Here is a 23075-nt window from a genome sequence, read left to right as displayed (position 1 = left end):
GATCTGACTAAAGCCCTATATAGCAGGATTTGGATCTCTTTTTTCCTGTTGGTGATCCCTCTAGTGATGCATCCCAGAATTTTTTTGCCTTCACAACTAACTGGCCACACTGTTTACTTATTTTACAGGCATCTCCTATGAGCATGCCTAAGTCCTATTCTTCTGTTGTTCTGTCTTCAGTCTTTCAAAAATAAAATTCTATTTGAATATTTTAAGTCTCTTTAATTCCCAACTTTTTGCAATGTATGAGGTTCCAGAAACAGAGTCACCAAAATGAAATATTTAATCTGTTTCAAAGATTAAGTTTTTCTGTAACTGCAAAGATGAATAAATCCTAAAAGTAGAAACAGCTTCACTGCAGTGTGAACTTGATGGAAATCCTACCTCCTATTACTCAACTCACAAGTCAAGCAAAGAAACCTAGTTTTACAATTTACTCTCAAGGAGTGACAGCCTAGAAGACAAATAGGCCAACTTCTGGTTTCCTCCTTCAATCTGGAAGAAAAAAGAAGGTCCTCCTCCTGTGCAGTGAGTAAAGCCACCTATGACCTTGACTCCAAGAGTGTTGGAAACAATAAATCATCATTTTCCCACCAGAGGTCTCTCTATTTTGTTTCTTATATAAAGCACACTGGCATAGATCATGAATAGATACAAACTGTCTCAGAGACAGTCTTAGTTTAAATGCATTTATTATACCTATTGGTGGATGCAAACTAAAATATAATCATGCAAAGTGAAACTATCAGATATTGTTTAGAAAGATTATTTAGTAATATATTATAATACCTCCAAATTGAGCAGGAACACTGGATGATGCAGACTGTGCCTGTGTATTAGCACCAACTGGAACTGTTCCAAAAGCATTACTAGAAATAATTCATATTCATCAGTTGTACAATATTTGTGCATTTACAGCTAATTTCTGTACATGGAAATATAAAATTCAGCATAACTGAACTTTAGAGACAATCTTGTTTGATTTGCAATCATTTTCAAACTAATATTAAATAGAAAATAAAAGAAACTGGTACAAAATTAAATTCATAACAAAAGTTATATTTTACTTGACAGGAATTTCACTAAAGATGGCATGTATTTTCCGTAGATTAAAGATTAAAAGAGGATTATAAATATTAGCATTCATAAAAAATTAAGACATTAGAAATGTTAATCTTGAACACATAGTTTCCAAGTTTGTTCCAGCAAAGTAACTTGACTGTATTTTTTGGCAAGCTACTGAGCTACTATAGGTAGTCCTCGACTTACAGCTGTTTGATCAGCAACCATTCAAAATTACAATGGCACTCAAAGGGACTTATGACTTTTACCCAAAGTTATGGCTGCTGCAGTACCCCTGTGAAAACGTGAACAAAATTAGGGTGTTTGGCAATCTGCCTACCCTTACAATCAACTGCAGACACAACAGTGGCCCCACTCACCTATGTTCCTCCCCATCCCACCAGCCAGCCCATCCTTTGGGCCTATTTCCCAGCCAGCTGGATCCCAATACACCTTTGGGCCTCCTCTCTGCTGTCACACTTCACTTACCTTTTCTGAAAATCACATTTAAGAAGGAAAATGGGCCAACCCGCTATACCCTTCTTATAGTATACAGAGGCATGTGATGCCGTACCAGAGTAAGCACTATTTTGAGAGCAGCCACAATTCTTAGATCATAGGAGAGAAAGCTAAGCACAAGGAGGACCTAGGAGGCCTAGGGCAGACCATATGGGGGTTGAGGAGGTACTATAGTGCCGTCTCCCAAGACCTCACCCAACTTGTGCTGCACTTAATGACTGCAATGGGGAGAGCATGGACTGTGATTGGTAAGCAAAGTGGATACCTTGCTTAATGATCAATTGTACTTGTAAGGTGAGGACTACCTGTATTTTTGCAGGCAACAATATATTTCTCATTTCAGGATAAGATATGGGGGCAATATTATTCTTGAGATTGAGATGAGCTATGGTTCTCTTCTAATAATGGTTTGCTCTTGTTGGGTCTCATGGAAATCAGAATTTTAAAACATCTGGTTTTACAAGTAATAGTATTTCAAAAAAACCTTGCACGTTAAAATGATTCCATTTCATGTTTGCTTTGTTTAAACACAAATGATTTACATTAAACTTTTTATTGAGAAAGAGTACCTGCTAACATTACTGGTGGAAGTATATGCATTACTAGTGGTTGCTGTGGAGCTGAACACACTGTCCAATTCTGCTAGAGCTGCATACTTGTCTGAAGATGTACTTGTTTGACTTGGAGCTGACACAGCAGGTACTGTACTGGCAGCAAAGCCATTTCCTTGCTCAATACCACCTGAGGAAAAAAGTACAATGTTAAACAGTCACACAATATTTCACAATGCAAGTTAACCAATTCTCTAGGAATATTAGAAAATAAGCATTTAAAAAAACCACAAAGTCATATTTCCAATAAAAAATGTTTTAGGAAAGAAAGAGATTTATTTTTCAACTATTTTATATACCCAGCCACTTACTCATCTTTTTTGAGAAGGAAAAAAAAGCTGTAGAAGAGTTCCCACTCAAGAAAATTCTAAATCAATGCCACACAACTACAGACAGCATATACTTATGATTAATAAGAGAGAATCCTGAAAGCTCTGCACACATTTTATGGCTTTCATGTAGGTAACTAGCTTTAATTCTCACTGATGCAGTTAAACTGAACTTATAAAACATAGCTATAATTTCTATAATCCAGGAACAGATATTTTTTTTCCACGTAACTGTGTGAGGAAATGGCCTGAGCCAAACGAATAGCTGCTACATGTGAATGGTTTGTCATAAAGTGAAAACCATGTGGATAACCATTCATGTTCCTGATTTTGTCTTGATGGTACAAAAAGTAAAAACAATATCACTGCACATTGAAAACAGGAAACTTCAAACAAAAACATTTCATTCCCACTGGTATGATTCTAGAATAAAATTGTTTTCTTTCAATGCATATTTCAGTAACATATTTAAGGTTATCACATTAAATATATTTTATATATATTATATATATTCTTTAGGAAACCATTATAATCGTTTTAGTAAATGCCATCAACAATATTACATTTTGGAAAAGGTATTAGGTACAACACTGTAAACCACATAACTGTGTACTGCATTAAAGCTGCAAGCTTTTGATTAGTCAACTTTATTATCCTACAAATTATGATTGGTAGGTGCTTTAAAATTATATGCTTTAAGATTCTTTAGGTCCCTAAAGTGAATTTTATGTTTATAGGGTTTTCTTCCAGCAATTACAAAACTAAGCAAGTTTTAATGGTTTTTCTTGTTTATCCACAATACTTTAAAAATGCTTGATCTGATAAATATACTTGCTTGAATTAAATTAAGATAAAATTTCAGAGGAAGGAACTATTATAAGTTTCAGATAAGGATTATTTTGTTATAAAAATCATAGCTAATATGGTTAGGTAATAGGTAATCTTGCTTATAGATTTACAGCTATACAAGGCAACTTAACAAAGCTAATTAAACAATCAATCTTGCAAGATTGCAGTTGGGAGACTGCAAATAAGAGCTGTGAGCTGCCACGAGAATTATATCGATCTGTCTGTCTATATACATGTATACACTCACTTCCATATACAGGTAGTCCTCGATGTATGACCGCAATAACGTTTCCATTGTTAAGCAAGACAGTTGTTAAGTGACTTGTGCCCTTATGGCCATGGTTGTGAAGTGACTCACTGAAAGTGAATCATGTGGTCTTTAAGCAAATCTGGCTTCCCCCATTGTCTTAGCTTGTCAGAAACTCCCTAAGAAGTTTGCAAAAGAAAATCTGAAGACCCCGGGACGCTGCAACCGTTGTAAATATATGCCGGTTGCCAAACACTTAATTTGACCATATGGCTTAATTTGACCATATGACAGGAAGTTGCAATCATTGTAAGTATGAAAACTGATCATAACTCACTTTTTAACCTTTCACAATTTCAGTGGTAGCTTCTCAGTTGACTATCTGGTCAAATGTTGGTTGAGGACTATGTACATGTGAAGTTATGCAACCACAGGATATTATAATGGTCACCACAGGATATTATAATGGTCATAAATGCCCACTGGTTGTGAAGTGCTTAAATCTTAAACACATGACTGCTGGGGCACTGCAACAAGTTATTTTTTCAGCACCATTGTAAAGTTGGTCACTAAACATGATAGTGAGGACTACTTGTATAACAGGGTGGGGTGTTCTTTTTAACAATTTCATCATGAATAAATGTTAAAAAATGTTATAAACAAATAAGAATGTTTGTGAATTCAGGCACAAAACCCTATGATTTCCACAATGCTGAAATTCTTCATAGCAACTATATTTTAAAAGATCCAGTGCGCTCAGATAGATATGTTGTTCAATAACTGGTAGAACAGAAATAGTCTCTTATGCATTATATCATATAAAAAACAATACATACCAATATTTTTATTGTTTTACCCTTATTTTCATCAGAATAACTATGTTTGCATAAATTCCAATGCCTCAAACTTGCAAGTAACATGGTGCAAGTTTTATTGTAAAACTGGTATTGTTTGTAATAGGAATTACTAAAAATCTTATGGATTTTAATAGTACATCACAGAACAAACTATAGCCTTGATAAATAGCGTAAGAGAACAGGTCAAAGAATAAGAATTAGTACCTTGCCCTGTGCTGAAGATATTATCTAAATTAGCAAGAGCTGCGTATTTATCTGCTGACTGGAGACATGGTTTATTCACTACAGCTTTACTGGCTGCAGTTGTGTTGCTCTGAGAACCACCGAAGGCTCCAAAATCAGCACTGGAGGATTTGGGGAAGTTATCAAAGTGTGCAAAGTTAGCATTCACTGATCGAGCGCTCCCACCTGCAACAAAATAAGTTAAAAAGTTTTCAAGCTCATTGAAAGTCTCTTCAAATGTATCTGGTGACCATGTGTGCTAATGTACTTTTAAGTCACACCTTTTATCAAGTTTCTCTATTCCAAAATCCTGATTGGTTAAAACAGATATTTTAAATTCCAAATCCGGACGCCCTAGCCTTATCAATCTCAGAGTAGAGTGAAGGAAATACATGTTGCAGCAAAACTAGCCTTAATGTTTTATACAAACATGTTTTGTTTTAGGCTCTTGTCTCTTTCTGCAACTTAATTAAACTGAAATTCATTTAATGAAACAATATTTGATAAGTTCTGACAAACAGCACATCTTTAATTTTTTTGAAAAAAACTATCAAGTTAAGAAATAAGTATATCACTTCATATCAATTTATCATGGTCTAATTTTTCTGTAATTTTTTAATTCTGTATTACTATGAAGAATTAAAAGCAGAAGAGAGAGCTAAAGAGGAGTGAATTATATCATTAGAGAACAAAATCCTCATTACCACTTCTGGTAATCTAATATTCAATGTTTTAAACTCCAAACTGCAAAAGTTAATGCTAGTGGTTGGTGCTTGATTACACTGCTCTCTTTCCCTTTGAAGATATTAGTATGTGCAATCTTCTTCCACAAAAATAAGTGAAAAACTGTGACATTAAGATGCTACTAAATTATAATTCCTAGCATCTTCACTATTAGACTCAATGCCTTGAGCCATGGAAGTTGTAATTTAGTGATTATTTTGCTGGCTATAGATTGGGTAAAGAAATTATAAAAATTTTTGAAAGGCCAGACTGGGTTCTACATCAAAACAAATAATCTGTATTAACATGCTAGAATAAATAGCAACAACAACATCGTCCAAACCAATTCACTGCTGGATGGAGGCCTTTTCATTCATTGAAGTCAGGGTCAAATTCTACTACGTTGGTCCAGTGTAGGTTGCTAAATATATGTTTTCTTTACCCGCTAAAAGGCTGAGAGAGTAACTGGTCCCAAAGGCTACCAGCCAATTTCTATGCTTAGACAGGACTATAATCTGGATGTTTCTACCCTGTTCAGCACCTTAACACCATATCACATTGGCTCTCTAACCCCAGAATATCATTTTTTATTTATGTACACAATTTATAAGGTCACCCAATTAGGAAATTGTGATTCTGGGTGACAAACCTTGGATTGAAACACAAAAGAAGTTAAATAATAAAAATGACAAAACCCAGCATAAAACAACAGAGGTCAAAACATTTCACCATCTAAAAACATTTATGACACTGTTTCATCCAACATCTTGGCCTTATGCCTGGAGAAAAAAAACAGTGTTTTAAAACTTTATAGAACACCAACAAGAATCGGCCTCATCTGAAACGCAAGGGTCATATTATTCCAAAGGGTAGGTGCTGTGACAGAGAAGAGCCGCATTAGATGACACAGTTCACAGAGGAAACCTAAAGTATGTCCACTCTCTTGTATCTCATGGGATTGGCAGACCCAGACAGACATATGCAATCCCAACTTGGACCTGTTCTATGAAGAGCTTTATAAGCAATAATCAGTATCACAAATTGCACCCCAAAGCCAGTGCAGTTCATGCGTAGTGATATTACATGTACATACAATGGTGTACCTACTACCATCTATGTTGATGTATTTTGAACAAACTGTAATGGATAGGATGGAGCTTTGCAAATATCCCTTTGACCACAGTAGTTACCTGTTCTTCAAACAAGAACCGTGAGTACAAGAAGATGTTCAAAGTACATGCTAGTTCTGTGTGGAAATGTGGAACTCTATTCAGAACCAAAGACAGAAAGCCTCCAGCTTCAGGGATCCAAAAATCCACAGCCACTTAGTTTTACTGCAGCTGACCTGAAGCACACATGTTCCTATTAGCCTCCAAATACTACGGAAAACTGATAGCACCACTTGTCCAATCCTGGTCAGAGATAGATAGCTGTGTATCATCATCCAATTGGTGTTAACCCTGTGCCTATGGATGACCTTACCAAGCAGCTTCATATAAATGCTGAATAGGAGGTGAGAGTAAAGCCCCGAAAATGCTGCAAAGCAGGGCAGTGGGGCTGGATCTCTTCCTCCACTAGTCCCAGAGAAAGGACAACTAACTTCCCTCTAACCTTAACTTTCTAAAGTGAACCTAGAAGGACATTATATACAGTGGTGTTGAAAACCACTGAAAGATCAAGGAAGGCCAGCATGGGATGCGCTGCCTCTTTACTGATCCCACCAAAAGTCATATACATATATACATCAATACATTTCAACACTGTTAATCCTGATCTGAAACACAACTACTTTCACAGGAACCTTCCAGTCATAATCATCTCCTCCCTAAAGGATGCATTTAATACTTTGTGTATACAGCCACACATCATCCCTAGGAACTGTTGACGAACCACGAGGGCCATCGATCTAATATTCAGGTGGCTGCACTTCCCACCCCAAGGCCCTATTCCATTTTATCAGAAATATCACAAAAACATACCAAACTATTTCACACACAATCCCAAAGGACCTGAACAGCTGATCCATTCAGAATGGATCCAAGAGACTTTATCCAAAACATGTGCTGAATAGACTTCATAGATCCCTGCCGCTGTTCCTCAGATCCATCTTTGTGCAGGAGGGACCAGTTCATCTTGTACAGGGCTACCAGCCCTGTTTGTAGACATGATAAAGAGCAGAAAAATAATTATGTCCTGCTGCTCTTATCACCATGGCAATCCTTAATAAATGCTTTCTGTTTTTCCCCAGAGTTCTCTTCTTCCATTTCAACTGCCAGGGTTACTTTAAAAATTAGGAACTTTTCAAAATCCTCAGCAGTCTCTCATATGCACATATGTTACAAGGCTGTTGCCACCATTTTGTTCCAAGCAATGAAGACAGCCTCAGTTGAGCTGTGCAGAGCTTCAGAAAACAAATTTCTGAATTCCTCTGAAACTCAAAGGGATCCATTAGGCACCTGGGACAGACCAATCAGATGGATTCTTCTATTCTGTGGTACACAGCAGCTGCAGATAACTCCAAGGCTACCTGGGAGTGATCTGACGACAAGAACGGACAGTAACATTCCTCAACTGCATGTGTCTAAGACAAATAACAATTTTATAAAACCATGACTGCAGCCATGATTCAAACCTTTAGTAATCTGGGAGAAATGCACAGTGGCTATGGACTCCCAAGCCAATTTCACCTTGTACCAGGAAAAGGCAAATTAAAGCCCAAGGGCTAAATTATGGGCATTCTACTAGCAACCTGGCCATAGTGCATATAACAGTTCATAGCAGGGATGATGAATAGCAGCAGAAGTCCCATTTGATCTCTAGAGTCAACTGTCATTATCAACAGGTTTCATACCCTGTTATCTGCAGAGCAGTGCTGCTAAAAGCCACCAAGTCCCTTGGTTAATTATGATAACTCCACTGCCCTTGCTCTGAGTCATGCCTTGTGGGAACATTTCTAAGAGGAAAACACTTCTCTCAGTGTGCAGGAACGTTTTGGTGATACACTCTAGGTTGATCTTCTCATCCATTATCAGATTGTGGTAGAAGGGGAACTGGCATTACTAAAGGTCAATCTGACATCTGGCAGCAGCTGCCAAAAGCCTGAGCCACTAAAGGTCCAAAGACAGGCACAGGAACCAGCCCAGGAGGCTGGAATATGGAATCCATGTTACATAAAAAAATGAACTACATTATACAGTAACCTGAAATGTTTGAGATTTTCATGAATACTACAAATTGTATGATATTTTCCACTTATTTTCATGAATACTACAAGTTGTATGATATTTTCCACTTATTTTCATAAAGAAAACCATTGTAACTATGACCTTTACTCTCTACATTTGTTGAAATACATTCTCAAATGCAAGTAAGCCAATATACCAGTAGCAAGCATGTACTATTAGGTGGCATCTTTTGAAGAAGAACAAATAAGAAAACTTGAACATGACACAGTGGAAATGAAGAAAAATGGTACTATAAATTAAATGAGCTGAGTTTCCCACCTTGGTGGAACTTACTGCGCATAGCCTGGCCAGGGAAAGCAGAAGTAGTAAAGTCACCAAAACTGCAGCTAGATGAAAGCGTTCTGAACGCTGGACAGCCAGAAATTGTGTGAGAGGTTAAAATTAACAGAAAGGAAAAACAAAAAATTTAAAAGAAATCTTAAGCATTTTTAAACATGGAAAATGAAACAGAAAAGTGGTCAACCACAGATCAAGACATACCAATTAACATTCCAGGAAAAATTATTACAGCATAAAACAAATAAAGAAGAAGAAGAAAGCAACAGTCCTTACACATGAGGTAGTTTAGCCAAACCATGAGAAAAAATAGATTCTTTATCTTAAGATATGATTCAATATTTTTGCAATGAATAGTATTTACATCATGTGTAGGAGTTATTCAGAAGCTATAATATAAAAATGTCATGCATGAACACAACCCACACCAAGTATAGCAAAAGAAAAGGAACATTTATTTTTCAGGTTTCCCCAGAGCTTCAGATTATGTTAAGACAAGTAGATACAAGGAGATCTAAGAAATATTCCAACTATATTGTCCAGATTAGTGTATATTAAAGGAATTAACAACATTAGAGCATTTCTACCTGTATTTTGGTGCTGAAAAGCAGACTGACTTGCTGTGGGGAAACCACCAAAATTACTCGAAGCACTAGACTGTCCAAATGCATCAAAGTTTGCAAAACCTGCATTTGCAGAGTTCTGCGCTGTAAAGTGCAAATGAACAAAAATATGTTAATGAAATGAAAACAAAGATAAACTGAACAGAATAGGATAACTATACTTTAGGATAACTATACTATTTGAAAGTACAATGTTCAAGACAAACATTTTCTTATATATATTTTGCAAACCTATCCTACACGAAAATGACTGTTCTTTTAATTCTATTTATATATAAACTATTTTAGATCTAATATCTGCCAACAGAAATGAAAATACCATTTTGTGATCCCATTATTATACAATACCCTGTTTATTACTAATTTTCTTTCTGAAACCCCATAAACTAATCTTAAGAAAAACAAGTTGATGTTATTTTTTAGCTTACCAAAATGGATCTATGTGTGCTCTGCAACCCATAAATCTATTACCTAAGATGAATTCACATATTGTTCTAATTCAAAACAAAATAACATTATAGACCAAGATTCGGGGTAGACTTGGGGTGACTCTACACTTACCTCTATTCTGGACAGATGTCCTTTCTGATGCCTACCCAGAGTATAGCAATAGCAATAACAATAGCACTTAGACCTATATACTAACCCAGTGCTTTACAACCTTCTCTAATTTTGATTTACAAAATCAGCACATTGCCCCCAACAATCTGGATCCTCATTTTATCAACTTTGGAAGGGTGGAAGGCTGAGTCAACATCAAGTCTGTCAGGATTGAACTCCAGGCTCTGGCCAGAATTAGCCTGCAATACTGTATTTTAACCACTGTCCCACCAGTATATACATATGCAGTATAGGGACTACAGGGTCATAAAAAAGAGTTTACAGTTCAGGATTATGTGTGAAATCCAGGCCACATATTTTAACTGAGACAATATGATTGAAGTATATTATGATTTATATTATGATATGTATGTTATGATTTGAAGTATATTATGATAGAGATGTGAGAATTAATGGTTTTACAGATATTGCTGAACTGCCACTTTTACAATCTATTGCTAATGGTCATGCTAGTCTGTGCTCTTATGAGTTGTAGTCTAGCAAAAGAGGACAAGGTTTCCCTTCTAAACTGTATCTTGTCTTATTACTGTCACGGAGGTAATGAATTTCTTTGTGTTTTTATGCTTTTATTTCAAATTCTTTCCAAAAAGTAATTTTATAATTTTAAAACTTTTTGGCAAAATTCAAAACAGCGTGCAAGTTTTTCATATGATTACATTTCAATGTGTTTCTGAAACAATTCCCTATGTCATATGACCAAAAGCTTTAAAAATGAGAAATTCTATAATACTTCTTCAAGATGCATGAATGGAACTGTTAAGCCACTAGTTTTCACATATTATTGAGTTTACCAAGTGTAACTATTGATTTTGGCTTCTGATAATTCAGTTTTAATAACCAACATAAAACATTAAAGGCATATGACAATTAAGCAAACCATGTACAATATATAACTGCATAAAGAAAGTAATGTTTTACAGACATAAATCATTTTCAAATTTGGAAACATTGCACAAATAGAAAATTACTTATGATTACAATAACTTTACCTCTAATATATCACATAATGAAATAAAGTAAAATCCAAAATACTTTCTTAATAAAGATATATTACAATCATTTGCATAAGTAAATGTTCCTATCAGCTTGAATTTACTACGTTGCTCAATCTAGATGGAAAACAGCCTCTCATATTACTGAACAGTTACTGTCAGCTGATTATTATATAGTATCTAAGAGTATAAATATATAATAGTGTATTGTATTAACATATTGCTTTAATTATAAAAGTGAGACTGTTAATGTAATATTTAAAACAGTTAAATATAAGCAGATTAATAACTTTAAAAATTAAAACATAAAGCATATTAATAAATATATACCATCAAAACAGTGCTTAAAAATCATCATATTAACCTATAAACCACATCTGAATAAAAATGCTGTTAGCTGCCAATGGAAAGATTAATCAGATGAAACCAAGTTTTGTAACTCTTTGCAGGGGCTTTCAAAGTCTAGCAGCAGCCTCTGAAAAGTCTTTACATTTCCATCAAACTACTTTTGATAGTTACAGGGTATCAGAATAGGAATAAGACAGTCCTCGTTTAACAACCCAAATTGGGATCTGCAACTCAGCCACTAAGCAAAGCAGTGGCTAAGTGAGAAATAAAATACCAACTGGAAAGAGACAAGGCTACTCAGTTTCACATCTTCAGTTTTTGTTCGCCTCCTAAAGACCAACCTGCCCTTTGGAATGCTCCAGTGCCTGTTCACTTACATCAAAAACAATTTTTGATCTATCCTTTTCCTGACCAGCATGATCACAATATTTTCAATGTGTAGAAGAGCAGTACTTACAGAACTCTCCAATCTCTGCAATGGGGGGAAAGGGTCAGGTAAAAGAGAGATACCTACATAAATCACTTTGTTTTTCTCTCCCTCACCCATTACAAAGAGAGACTGAAGAAAAAAGGATTACAAGAGTAATGAGCAGTACTGCAAGCTATTTACAGAGCATAATTTCTGGGAACCTAACTGCTTCTTCTCCAATCTCTGTGCTCTGAAGGGTGCAGGAAAAAAATTGAACTGAAATTGATTCATCATCCAACCAATTACAAGAATGCTATGAAATATCTTGCAAATGTCACCAACATCAAAATTAATGCCCTTCCTTTAAAAAGGGCATTCTCTACTCTTTATAGCTATATGAACTGTAATCTGCAACTACTGCAGCTAAAGATTTATTTAATCCCACTCAATTACAGGGAGTCCTCATTTAGCAACTTTTGGTGACTCTTTGCAGTTACAGCAGTAATGAAAAAGTAACTATGTTCAACCCTTGCTTTTATAGGAAAGCTGAGCTAAGACCACAGAACAGGCAGTTTGACTTAGTGACCACTACATTTAATGACCAAGTTGCTGGTGCCAACTGTGTTCACTAAATTAAGTTCTACCTGTTCTGTTAACTCATCACCAAAGTAAAGACCTGTCTTCCAGAACTCTTGTAAGAGTTAGAAATATTGTGATTATTACATTTTTATCCTTTTTAAATATATAACTAAAGGCATTTAGTTGCACTGGAATATAAGTAACAGAATTTCTAGACAACAATTTGGAAAAACCATTTTACATAACAGTTAAGAAAAGTGAAATGTTTAAGCAAAGTGAAACTAATAAACAGCATGCACAGAATATTCATTTATTTGTTAATTTAGTTATTTAATTTATATAGACATTCATTTCATAGAACAAATGATTCTGGGCAGTTAACAGCAAGTTAAAACAATAAATACCTAAAATTATAATTATTAACAGTTATTATTAGTTAACTACTGACTTCAACAAAAATGACTTAAATCAGTTTGCGAACTATAGATAATGACTTATGGCAGACATCTTCCTCTGATTTAATAGTACCAACAAGTCATTATATAATCATGTAACAGATTCCCTGTGAATGAGGGACAGGGAAGAGAAGACTTACAAGGATCTAGTACTACCAACAGAAAAATCCATATGGTCAAGGTTAACTCACACATTGAAGTGTTTTAAGGAAAGAATGGGAGGATGCTTAAGAGCCCACATTATTATTATTTATCTCCATAGCTAAATAGCTCCAAGTTAAAAAAGAAAAAATTCTTCTGCCATTCAAGCACTTCTGAGATTCAAACACCAGAACTCTGCTGAAAATGCCTTTTAAAAAGCATATTACAGTCCTCCCACCCATTCCAACACACACAAACACAGGAAGGTTTTATTCCAGTCCTACAATTGATTTAAAAAAAATTCAGTCAGAATCAAGAGGAGTCAATAAGCATTTGACATGATGAATATTAAATTTTGTGACAGCTCTGGCATTAGATCTTTTATAGAACATGAAGGATTGTGCTCTTGATCAGTTATTTTAAAAGAAATATACACCTATACGTGAGTCCTATAAAGCAACAGAGTACAAATCATGAGAGTGTTCCCATTATTGTTTATTGCTTTTTCCCCATTGCATTCTCGATTAATATTGTTAATATCCTTAAAAATATTAAATGTGTGACTACTATTACTACTTAGGATTCTATCCTTCCCACCTGCTTTCCTTTGATTTTGAGTAATCTAGATCATTTTGAAAATAAAGGACAATCACCAAACTGATGTAAGCAAGAGTCCTAATCTTCTTTTTACCAATAATCAAAGAACAAAATTACCCTTGGGATTTGTCTTGGATAGCTATTAATCTCAAGGACAGAAAGGCTTTTACCAACAGCATGTCATAGATACAAGACAGCTTGTTTCTTGGAGTTTGTATGGTCTTGTGAGTTACTAACTCTTTGGACTATTAAACAAGCACTTCTGTGTTGCTCATTTTATAGAAATTGAAAATTTTGTATCTCCATAATATTTACACAGCTTCTTGGCCAAAATAATTCTGTATTTGTAATTATTTCTGATTTAATCTTGCCCAATATAAAATTGGCAGGAAATTGATTGCTGGTAAGAGTTAAGTAAAACTAATAAACCACTTCCTTATTAAACTTCATGATTATATTTCTGTCTACTATGTTTACTGATCTGTCTACTATGTCTTCTAATCACCTTAACAGTCTTAATTTTTAGCCTATTAGTATAGAATACTTATTTTCATTTTTCTTTCTATAGATAGCACTGAATGTTTTGTTACTTTCATAATAGCATAGAACTATTGTTCTATTAATTGTAATACATTACCATAGTTTTAATCATTTTAATCATAAATTATTCACTTTGTCAATTTTGTTCCTATGATAATAATGTACTGTACATTTTATCTTTTAGCTATTTTGCTTAAAATTTGTTTACTTAGATTATTATATTTAGGAAGACTCATAATCTCATAATTTTAAATATTTTATTTGGTCTGGACTGAGACAAATTTGACTATCTCTTTTTTTCTCAAATCTTTGCCAAAATCACAGAAGCCAGCAAGTTTGGTTTTCATAGCTTATTTCTTATTTTATTTGTAGGTTTCAGTAAACTTGTGTTAATAACCTTCAGTGATTAAGCACACATTTGGGTAATTTAATCATTAAACCAATGGTCATACAAATGTGTGTGTGTGTGTGTGAGTGAGAGAGAGAGAGAGAGAAAGCACTCAATCTCAGTATTTATTTAACCTAATACCTATTCGTATTTAACCTAAGATAGTCGATAAAATTACCTGTATGACTGTTGAAGTGTGCAAAATTAGCAAAATTCGCAGTAGCTGTGGTGTGTGGAGTAGGAGCAGCAAATATGTCTGAACCAAGATCACTGAGAAGATCAAATTGCTTCTTTTCTTGTGACTGCCCTTGAGACCGTATTGTAACAGGAGACTGTAAACAAATTGCAGTAGGTTAAACAAGCATGAGTAGAGTAACTAGAATAAACCAGAGTTTCATTCCTAATACAGAAAAACATCCCAAATTACTTTTTATCCAGATGAGGCAATTTAATTCTGCACTGTAAGATGCTACAGATCTGGCACTCATCAATACAGTAACGCAAAATTGCACGAAACATTCAAACACCCTTAAGAGACACACAGTATAATTCACTTCCAGACTCTAGTAAAGATAATTGAGGAAACAGAAATGTGTGAAAAATAAAAGAGACCAAAGACTAGGAAGCTGAGAAAATATGTCAGTACTATACAAGCTTAGATATTGGAAGAATGCAACATAGGTCTCCTAAAAGAACTTTCAATAAAAACTCAACAAAATATAGGTGGACAAAAAGAAAATCCCCGAAGGAACAGATTATTGAAGGACGAAGAACTAAAGGAAATATGAATGATATTGTCACTATGTAAAAACATACTTTAGTCCTGTTAACATTGTTAACAGAAATATAAAGTAGAATTGAATAGAATTGTTGATTCCCTGAAAGCCATCAGGACAAAATTAAGAGATATAGAACAGCTACATAGTATAAACTGAAAATATGAAAGCAGCATCAGTCTGAAGAAAGATTTCAAATAATAGATTAGTAATGGACAGTGCATCAAGTTAATTTATTTTATTGAATGGGTGTTAAATTTATACACTTTTAAAAGATACATTACTTACTTGTGTAGGTGTGTCTTTATTTAAGTGCAGTGCTGGTGCAGATTCTCCTAAGAGAGATTTAAGTGGTTTAACTTCTGGAGTACTGCTTGTACTACTAGCAGAAGATCCAGATATAGATGCATGGACAGAAGCCACAACTTTTGCTTGTTCTGGAGGAACATACCTAAAATGCCAAATTAAAACATCTGTATTTGTTATATAACATCTCCAAATCCATCATTAATAAATGATGATGCTACAATCCAATTATAGACTTTAGAGAGCTGAAATTATCCATATGGCTTAAGCAAATATAAACCCACTTTGTTGTAATAGCTATAATGTAAGAAAAACAGTAAGAACAAAGATTTAAAAGATTAACTGGCATATAATTGAAATGCACTGAATAATCATTAAGATATAACTGGTCTAAAACAAATCATAAATGTACAAGGCAAATTCTGAATGCAAATAGAGGTAATATAATGTAACTGGTTGAAGTTCTACAACTGGAACCCTGTGTGTTTATGTGTAGTACCTCAGTAAGATATACTATTAGAAGCTGAGCAAAATACATTATTCTACACAGCTGAAAAATATTAGCAACAAGTATTGGCTTAAGAAATACATTTAACTAAAACTGGAAAACTTCATCCTGTTAAAAATAGCTGTAAGAATTGCTTCAGCCAAGAATTTTACTATTTTACTATACCAATAACTTAAAAAAAATGTACATTGTGAATATTCATAATACATAAATACAAATACACACAGCCTTTAAACTTTAAGTCAAAAATATTTTATCTAATTTTATTTTATGCATTAATCCTCCTAAAACAGAAGCAATCAAATAAGACATGTTTTTGGGGGTGGTAGGGGTGGTTAAGTAATAAAAAGAAAGCAAAGTCTTTCTGATCTAAGCTTGAGAAAACTGCATCGTAATGAGTGGGGGTTGTTAAGGGGTATTCCAGGGAAACAGCATCAAGGAATTCATTCAACTGGACACTCATGTTCTGGAGAATGAACAATAATTTGCTCAAGAAATTAAGTAAAAGTCAAACATTGGACTTTGCCAATTAGTTTAATATTTAGTATTTTTGTTCACAATGCCTTTTAACCCTAGGGGGAAACAGGGCGAGCTAATTGGTGACTACTAGAAGGAAGTAATAATGGCAATAGTTACAGCAATAAAAATCAGTAGGGGTACTGTAAAATGCATGACAAAGGCATTTCAACAATTCTGAATTTGACTTGGTAAGAAATTTTCCAGTAATATCTCTACAAGGTAAATATTGATACAAATAAAACAAGTATATGTTTAGGCATTCTACTGGAAATAGAATAGGAAATGTTCAATATATTATAATACAAATTCTTTTTATTATACAAAGTTTTATAATTATAGTGAAACGTGTACCAACCATCTTTTCTTTTCATATTTCTCTTGTAGAAATTCTTTGACTTTTTGAGGATCCCGGAAGTCTGGAATTGCTGATGATCTATCATCAAATAATCCTAGCCAAATCTGTTTACATACCTTTTCAAAGACAAACAATATTAAATAAAATGTAATTCCATCTGATCACTTAATGAACTTAAATATAAGTGGTCCTCATCTTACAATAATTCCTTTAGGATAGTTTGAAAACGCAACAGAACTGAAAAAAAAATGTGACTGCTTTTCACTTATGACTATTGCAATAACCCTATGGTCACAAGTTCAAACTATGGTCACAAGATCAAACTTTGGATTCTTGGCAACTGGCATGTGTGCATGCCAGTTGAAGTATCCTGGGATCATGCGATCATCTTTTGTGATTTTGTGACAAGCATAGTCACTGGGGAAGGCAAAGTCACTTAACAACTGTATTACTAATTTAACAACTCCACTGATTCACTTAGCTGTGTCAAGAAAGGTAATAAAATGAGGCAAAACTCACTTAACTGTCTCGCTTAGCAGCAAAAAATTTGAGCTCAATTGTGGTCGTAAGTCAAGGACTACCTATACTTTATTAAAGAGATTGAAACATCATCAAATAGTGTTTTGTACATATTCAAACCCATTCATTTTCTCAACATGAATCCACTAAATCTTTAAAAAATCTAAAATCTTTGTTATGGTTAATGACCATATAGATAGTTTGGGAGCAGAATTACATACTCCAGATGATGTTTTTTATAGGTTTTGTAAAACATTTTAAATAGAAGCATACAATAAATAGAAATACTGTAATAGAAGACAAAAATTTAAATATTTACAACTAAATGAATTATGCAATTGCTTTAGCAGTAACATCTTTCTTTTGGCCATCAACTCACATAAAGTAATATTCAATGATATTACATACACATACATCCCTCTGCAAGTCCTACCATGCTGACTCAGAAGAGAATGAGGGGCAAATGTTCCTAAAAGGGATGAATGAAGAATGGCAGGAGTGTACAGGTAGTCCTCACTTACCAGCTATCCGTTCAGCAATTGTTCAAAGTTGTGATAGTGCTCAACAAGCGGTACTTATTTATTTAGAAGATTTACATGGTCACCCACTCGCTCTCAGTGATTCTGGGCAGTTTACAAACAATAAAAACCCAAGTATAAAAGGGTAAAAACCATTATTCCCCGCCCCGCTGACAGGTTTTAGCCATATGATTGGTTCTTCAAATTCCAGCAGTCATAGTATCCCTAAATGACTATGATGTAAGTGATAGGATTAAAAGTCTTTAATTCTAAATGTATATTTTGTACACTAGATTCCAATTGTGAGTTAGTAAGATGTTTTCCACTATCCATCTGCATTCCCTGCATACCAGCTATATTGTTTTCAGTGTTTCAACTGATTTTGGATAATCATTCTTAAAACTCAAGTAAAACAACATTCTTTTTATACTGAACAGCACTGAAATACTTCTTACTACAGTTATTCAGTTAATTCCTCTATATCTTCTAAATAATTAGATTTTTATTTTACCAAGGAAAACAATAGCCTATAAAAAAAAAACCCTAGCTATAATTAGTTTGGCTGCAGCAAAATGTCCCATTTCAGGGTTGAGAGCAAATAATATTTGCTAAAAATAACCCTGATCAAATAAAAGAATGGTTGATTTAAAATTCCAGATTAGTCATTTCTTACCATTTTTTTATCTATTATAATTCTGCAACTTAAACTATGTGTTATGACTAAGCTTCTTGGAATTCATGCACTTGGGATAGCTTGCTAATGTCTAGAAAAACTTTAAATTCATGTCATAGTCTTACGCATTTTGATAATTTTAAGACCATTAAACAATTTCTTGCCTTCTATATCTCATAAAACATAGCCACAACATGCTTCAGCAGCACTTCTGTGATGCAATATTAACAGGAATAAGCATTTGAGGAAATACCACTCATATTTCTAGGAAGTTCCACCCATGCTGAAAAGTTCACTCTAAAAGCATGCTGAATAATAAAAAGGCAGAGGAAATGCTGAAATGCATCAATGAAAATTAGATTCGTGGGTCAAATTAGAGTTCCATTTCAGCTCTCAAACACCACTGAACGTGCTGTACGTACAACCCAAGAAAAGTTCATGTTCTTACGTTCAGAACTTGTATTATCTTTTTGACTAAGTCACTCATTAAAATTGTATTCTCCATCAATTTACTTATGCATTCTATACTAAATACTTACTTCATTCCCATGCTTCTGAAGAAATTCTATTTCTTGTTGTGTGAATGTGGTCATTGAAATGGACTTCACTCTGTGAGGTGGATTTAAACCTCTCCTATAAAATATTGTTTTTAAAAAAAGTGATTGTAGAAATCTTTCAAGTAAAAGAAATTTTAACTACAACTTAAGTGATAAAAATAGTATTTAATAAATAAGAGATACGACAAATATGAAAATTTCTTAATTTTGAAAGAAGTTTTGATTCAAGTATTGTAGAAACATTGGGCCTAATAACGTATTTCTAAATACAGTTCTCAGAGGTTGCCTATAGCTATCAATTTAAAATGTTGGTTCAGACACCACTAGTCAGATCTTTTAAGACATTTAGAATTCCTATGGATACAGATCTTTTATTCCACTTTCTTAAAAAGCTTTTTGAACTTTTCTTCTAGTAAAGTGTTCATCTGTTTAAATTTTGACTAATGGTATGGGATAGACACGTAAAAATACTAAGACAACTCAAATGCAATTATTTTGATTATGGAGAAACAAAACATTAAATTTTACTATAAATACTATTAATTTTATGTTGCAATTATATTTATCTATTAAAAATTCCAAATATGTCAAAAACTAATAATTTTATTTCATTTTCCCATTATTCTGGCAGTTGTATCTTTAGTCTTAAGGCTGAATGTTTGTTAAGATATTTTTCTTTTAATCCTATAAGGATATTGGTTGTCATAATAAAATGTTTTGAATTCTATGAAACAAAATGTCATGGCATTTCAAAAGGAACAACAGATTTAATACTTTCATTTTTGCATCACTCAACGGTTATCTCACTTGAGAGAACTGTGCTGCATTTGATTGTAAGACGCTATGAATTTGTGTTTGAAAATTATTTTGGTATATACAGCACACACACAACCATTAAAATTATTCTAGAAATATAAAAATTCTAGAAACATAAAAATTATCACTCTTTATATGTACATACTACATGTACATAGGATTACAATATTCTGCTTAAAATAGCCTGAGTATTCTAATTCTCCATCAGAAAGATCATGCCTTCCCCAATATTGTGATTTCAAAAGAGAAATCTGAGAATGGGTCAGCTTTGTTTGGTGCCCTCATTCTCTCCTGACAGTTCTCAACTCTAAAACACCCATTACTGCTGTTAATGATGCTGGTTGAAGATATTGGGAATTTTAGTCATTATTTTTAATAGAATCAGACGTGAATCTCAATTATGAAACTTATAAACAAATACCACAGTAAGATAGCATGTACAATCTGAGGATCAACACCATTATTATATGAAATTAATATATTGTTCTGGGAGGTATTAATGATTTCATGGCAGCAATAGTTTGAATATATGTGTTTGAATTGGTAAAGGAATGTTTGTAAAGTTCAATTTAGAATTAGTGAGATTCTGAACAGCTTAACTAGATAATGAAAAAGATTACACTTAATTGTCACATTAAAGATTTCTAAAATTCAGCTTTAACAGGTTCCTCTATTATTCCATCATTTCATAATACCAACTTTACAAAATTGATTTTTCAATATAAAATACAGTTTATTGTTCACTTTGAAAAATTAAAATTGAAATCACAAATCTCCCATTTCCCCCACATATAAACAATTTTCTTACATAAGCAAGATTCTGATCAATTTACATCAGTACAGATAATTCTAGACCTAGAACATAGTTGTGTGTATTGGTATAATTTTAGCAAATAATGTCACAGATTATCAAACTAAGTCTGCCTGTTGTAACAGGACATTCTTGAAAATTTTTTATAAAAGTATTGCAGATTACATATTCTGGACAGCTAACTTCACAGATTATGAAAACTAGTTTATATTCTTTCAAAATTATGTCCACAGTTTGGCAATTATGAAGATAAAGTGGTAAAAATATAGTAACCTCTCAAATTTAGAGATTAACAAAATGTTTAAATTGTTTCCTGCTGTAAGCCCTTGAAGTAATATGCTTACTTAGTATTGTCTATTATTACTTCCTCAAAATGTTCTCAGTTACAGATATTAAAAAAGGCATGAACAAGTTATTACATTTTGAAAATGCATTCGTGAAGTTCCTCTGTTCCTATTTTATGTATTTTTAAAATATGATTCTCCCCTATCAAAAAACTAGCACATCAAGCTTACACACTTTCTTCCAAAAATACCATTTTGCATTGCTTATAATCCACATTTTATGACATACACTAGGAACCAACTCTCATTTTAAGCAGTGTTGCCTACACTTGTGGACCATGTCCATACTCTAGGTTATTTCCCAAACTCTAATCCTGTACTTTTCTTTGGTAATTTCACTTCATCAGCTTTTTGCTTTCTGGTGGTCTCTCCAGGTGGCCCAGCCTTTCAAATTGTCTGCAATAAAATGTCTTTCTATTGGTGACCAAAGTAACTGTAACAATATCCTCCATTTCTCTCTGCAGATACTGTATTGCCTTACTTCTCTCTGCCCCACCCCCTTAATATTTCGGGGAGAGGGAAAGAATCCCCACTTCCACTTTTATTTGGCTCCTCACGCGGGCCCAAGTCCTCTTCCCTCCCAACAGAGGGGCTCCTCACAAGACCCCTTCCCCAGCCTGAGCGGGCTTTCTCCCTCCTCTCTTGCGCTGCCTACTTCGAACGCTCGACCGTTTCCTCCCGCCAAGCGGCCGGGCCCTTTCTTCTCCTCAACTCACAGGATGCCGGAGCAGGAAGTACAAACGAAGCTGCCCACCGTCATGTCGGTATAGGTGGGGCCGCGCTGGTCGCAGTCGAAGCACTTGCGGTTGGGCGGGAGGCTACTCATCTCCCTCAGCAGCTTCAGGTGCTTCTCCTCCTGCTTCCGCTTGGCGCTCGCCGCCATGGCCTCCGCCGGGGGCGGGGTGGGGAGCCGATCCCCGGTCCGCTCGAGAACGAAGAGGAAGGCGGCGCAGGAGAGGCAGGGACCGTCCCGCTTGAGCAGCGGCAGCGGCGGCGGCGAGTCAAGCCAACAGAAGGGCGAGGCTGGCTCCCACCCACACGAGCTCAACGGGAGAACGGAAGAGGAGACGGGAAGGGGAGCAGCACGAACAGCAAACTCAAGCCGGGCCCGGGGCGGCTGAATGACGAGCCGAGGCGGAACTTGCACTATACTTCTTCCCAGAAACGACGAGGAGAGGAGCGCCGCGGACGCTCTGGCAGCGGCGAATGGCGCCCCCTTCCGCCCGGGAGGACTTCCCGTGTCTCTTTTCCTCTCGGGAGCCGCTTACCTGGCATGACCCTGCAAGTCAGGCGGAGGGGGCGAGCGCAATCTGTAGCTGGGGACTTATGACGTAAGGAAAGGGTTTTTTTAAAAAAAAAATGTGTTGGGAAAGGAAAAGAATTGGTGAGCCGAGACGGGGCGATGAATTGACGGTGCGAGGTCCGTAACGAACACCAGGTGTTCCAAGAATAAACGAAGAATTTCCTGAATTTGAATTAACTTGCAATCGTATGATCGCCATGAATGGGGTCAAAGGGTCATCCTGATCAAGATAGCGTAGAGGACGCGCAAGCACTACTTGGGTAGTCCCTGTGGCTTCTCCCAGCAAATAATTTTCAGGAGCCTAAAGGCTATTGTACGTGGAGGCAGCTACATCACTTTGATTTGTCATAGTCGATAAACCCAGACAGATTTCTAAACGTCGACCTGTTGGTGGATGAGCCTCTTGAATCCCTTTTTTCTGCTCCACCCGACTTCCC

At 35.1% G+C, this 23075-nt stretch overlaps 1 protein-coding gene across 20 annotated transcripts in view; it reads right to left on the bottom strand.

Moving 5' to 3' along the window:
- The window catches only part of AGFG1 (ArfGAP with FG repeats 1), a 32075-nt gene extending 9577 nt beyond the window's left edge, over positions 1-22498 (bottom strand). For 4 of the 20 annotated variants that reach the window (XM_087933238.1, XM_087933243.1, XM_087933240.1 and 1 more), the window contains exons 1-10: positions 22052-22465; positions 19347-19440; positions 17098-17213; positions 15698-15860; positions 14812-14965; positions 9528-9647; positions 8923-9012; positions 4679-4882; positions 2151-2322; positions 790-869 (exon numbers count right to left, since the gene is read on the bottom strand). In XM_087933238.1, the coding sequence (XP_087789364.1) occupies positions 790-869; positions 2151-2322; positions 4679-4882; positions 8923-9012; positions 9528-9647; positions 14812-14965; positions 15698-15860; positions 17098-17213; positions 19347-19440; positions 22052-22218 (1360 nt within the window). In that variant the 5' untranslated portion in view covers positions 22219-22465. Of the gene's footprint in view, positions 1-789; positions 870-2150; positions 2323-4678; positions 4883-8922; positions 9013-9527; positions 9648-14811; positions 14966-15697; positions 15861-17097; positions 17214-19346; positions 19441-22051 lie in introns of all 20 variants that reach the window. The other 16 variants (XM_087933241.1, XM_026701528.2, XM_087933242.1 and 13 more) reach the window with 9 other exon arrangements.
- Positions 22499-23075: the final 577 nt, after the last annotated feature.

This window comes from Pseudonaja textilis, chromosome 4 (genome assembly GCF_049901715.1).
Source record: "Pseudonaja textilis isolate UNSWEBS1 chromosome 4, rPseTex1.2, whole genome shotgun sequence".
NCBI lineage: Eukaryota > Metazoa > Chordata > Lepidosauria > Squamata > Elapidae > Pseudonaja > Pseudonaja textilis.
The sequence above is the reverse complement of the archived record's forward strand: the minus strand, read 5'-3'. Positions and strand labels throughout refer to the sequence as shown.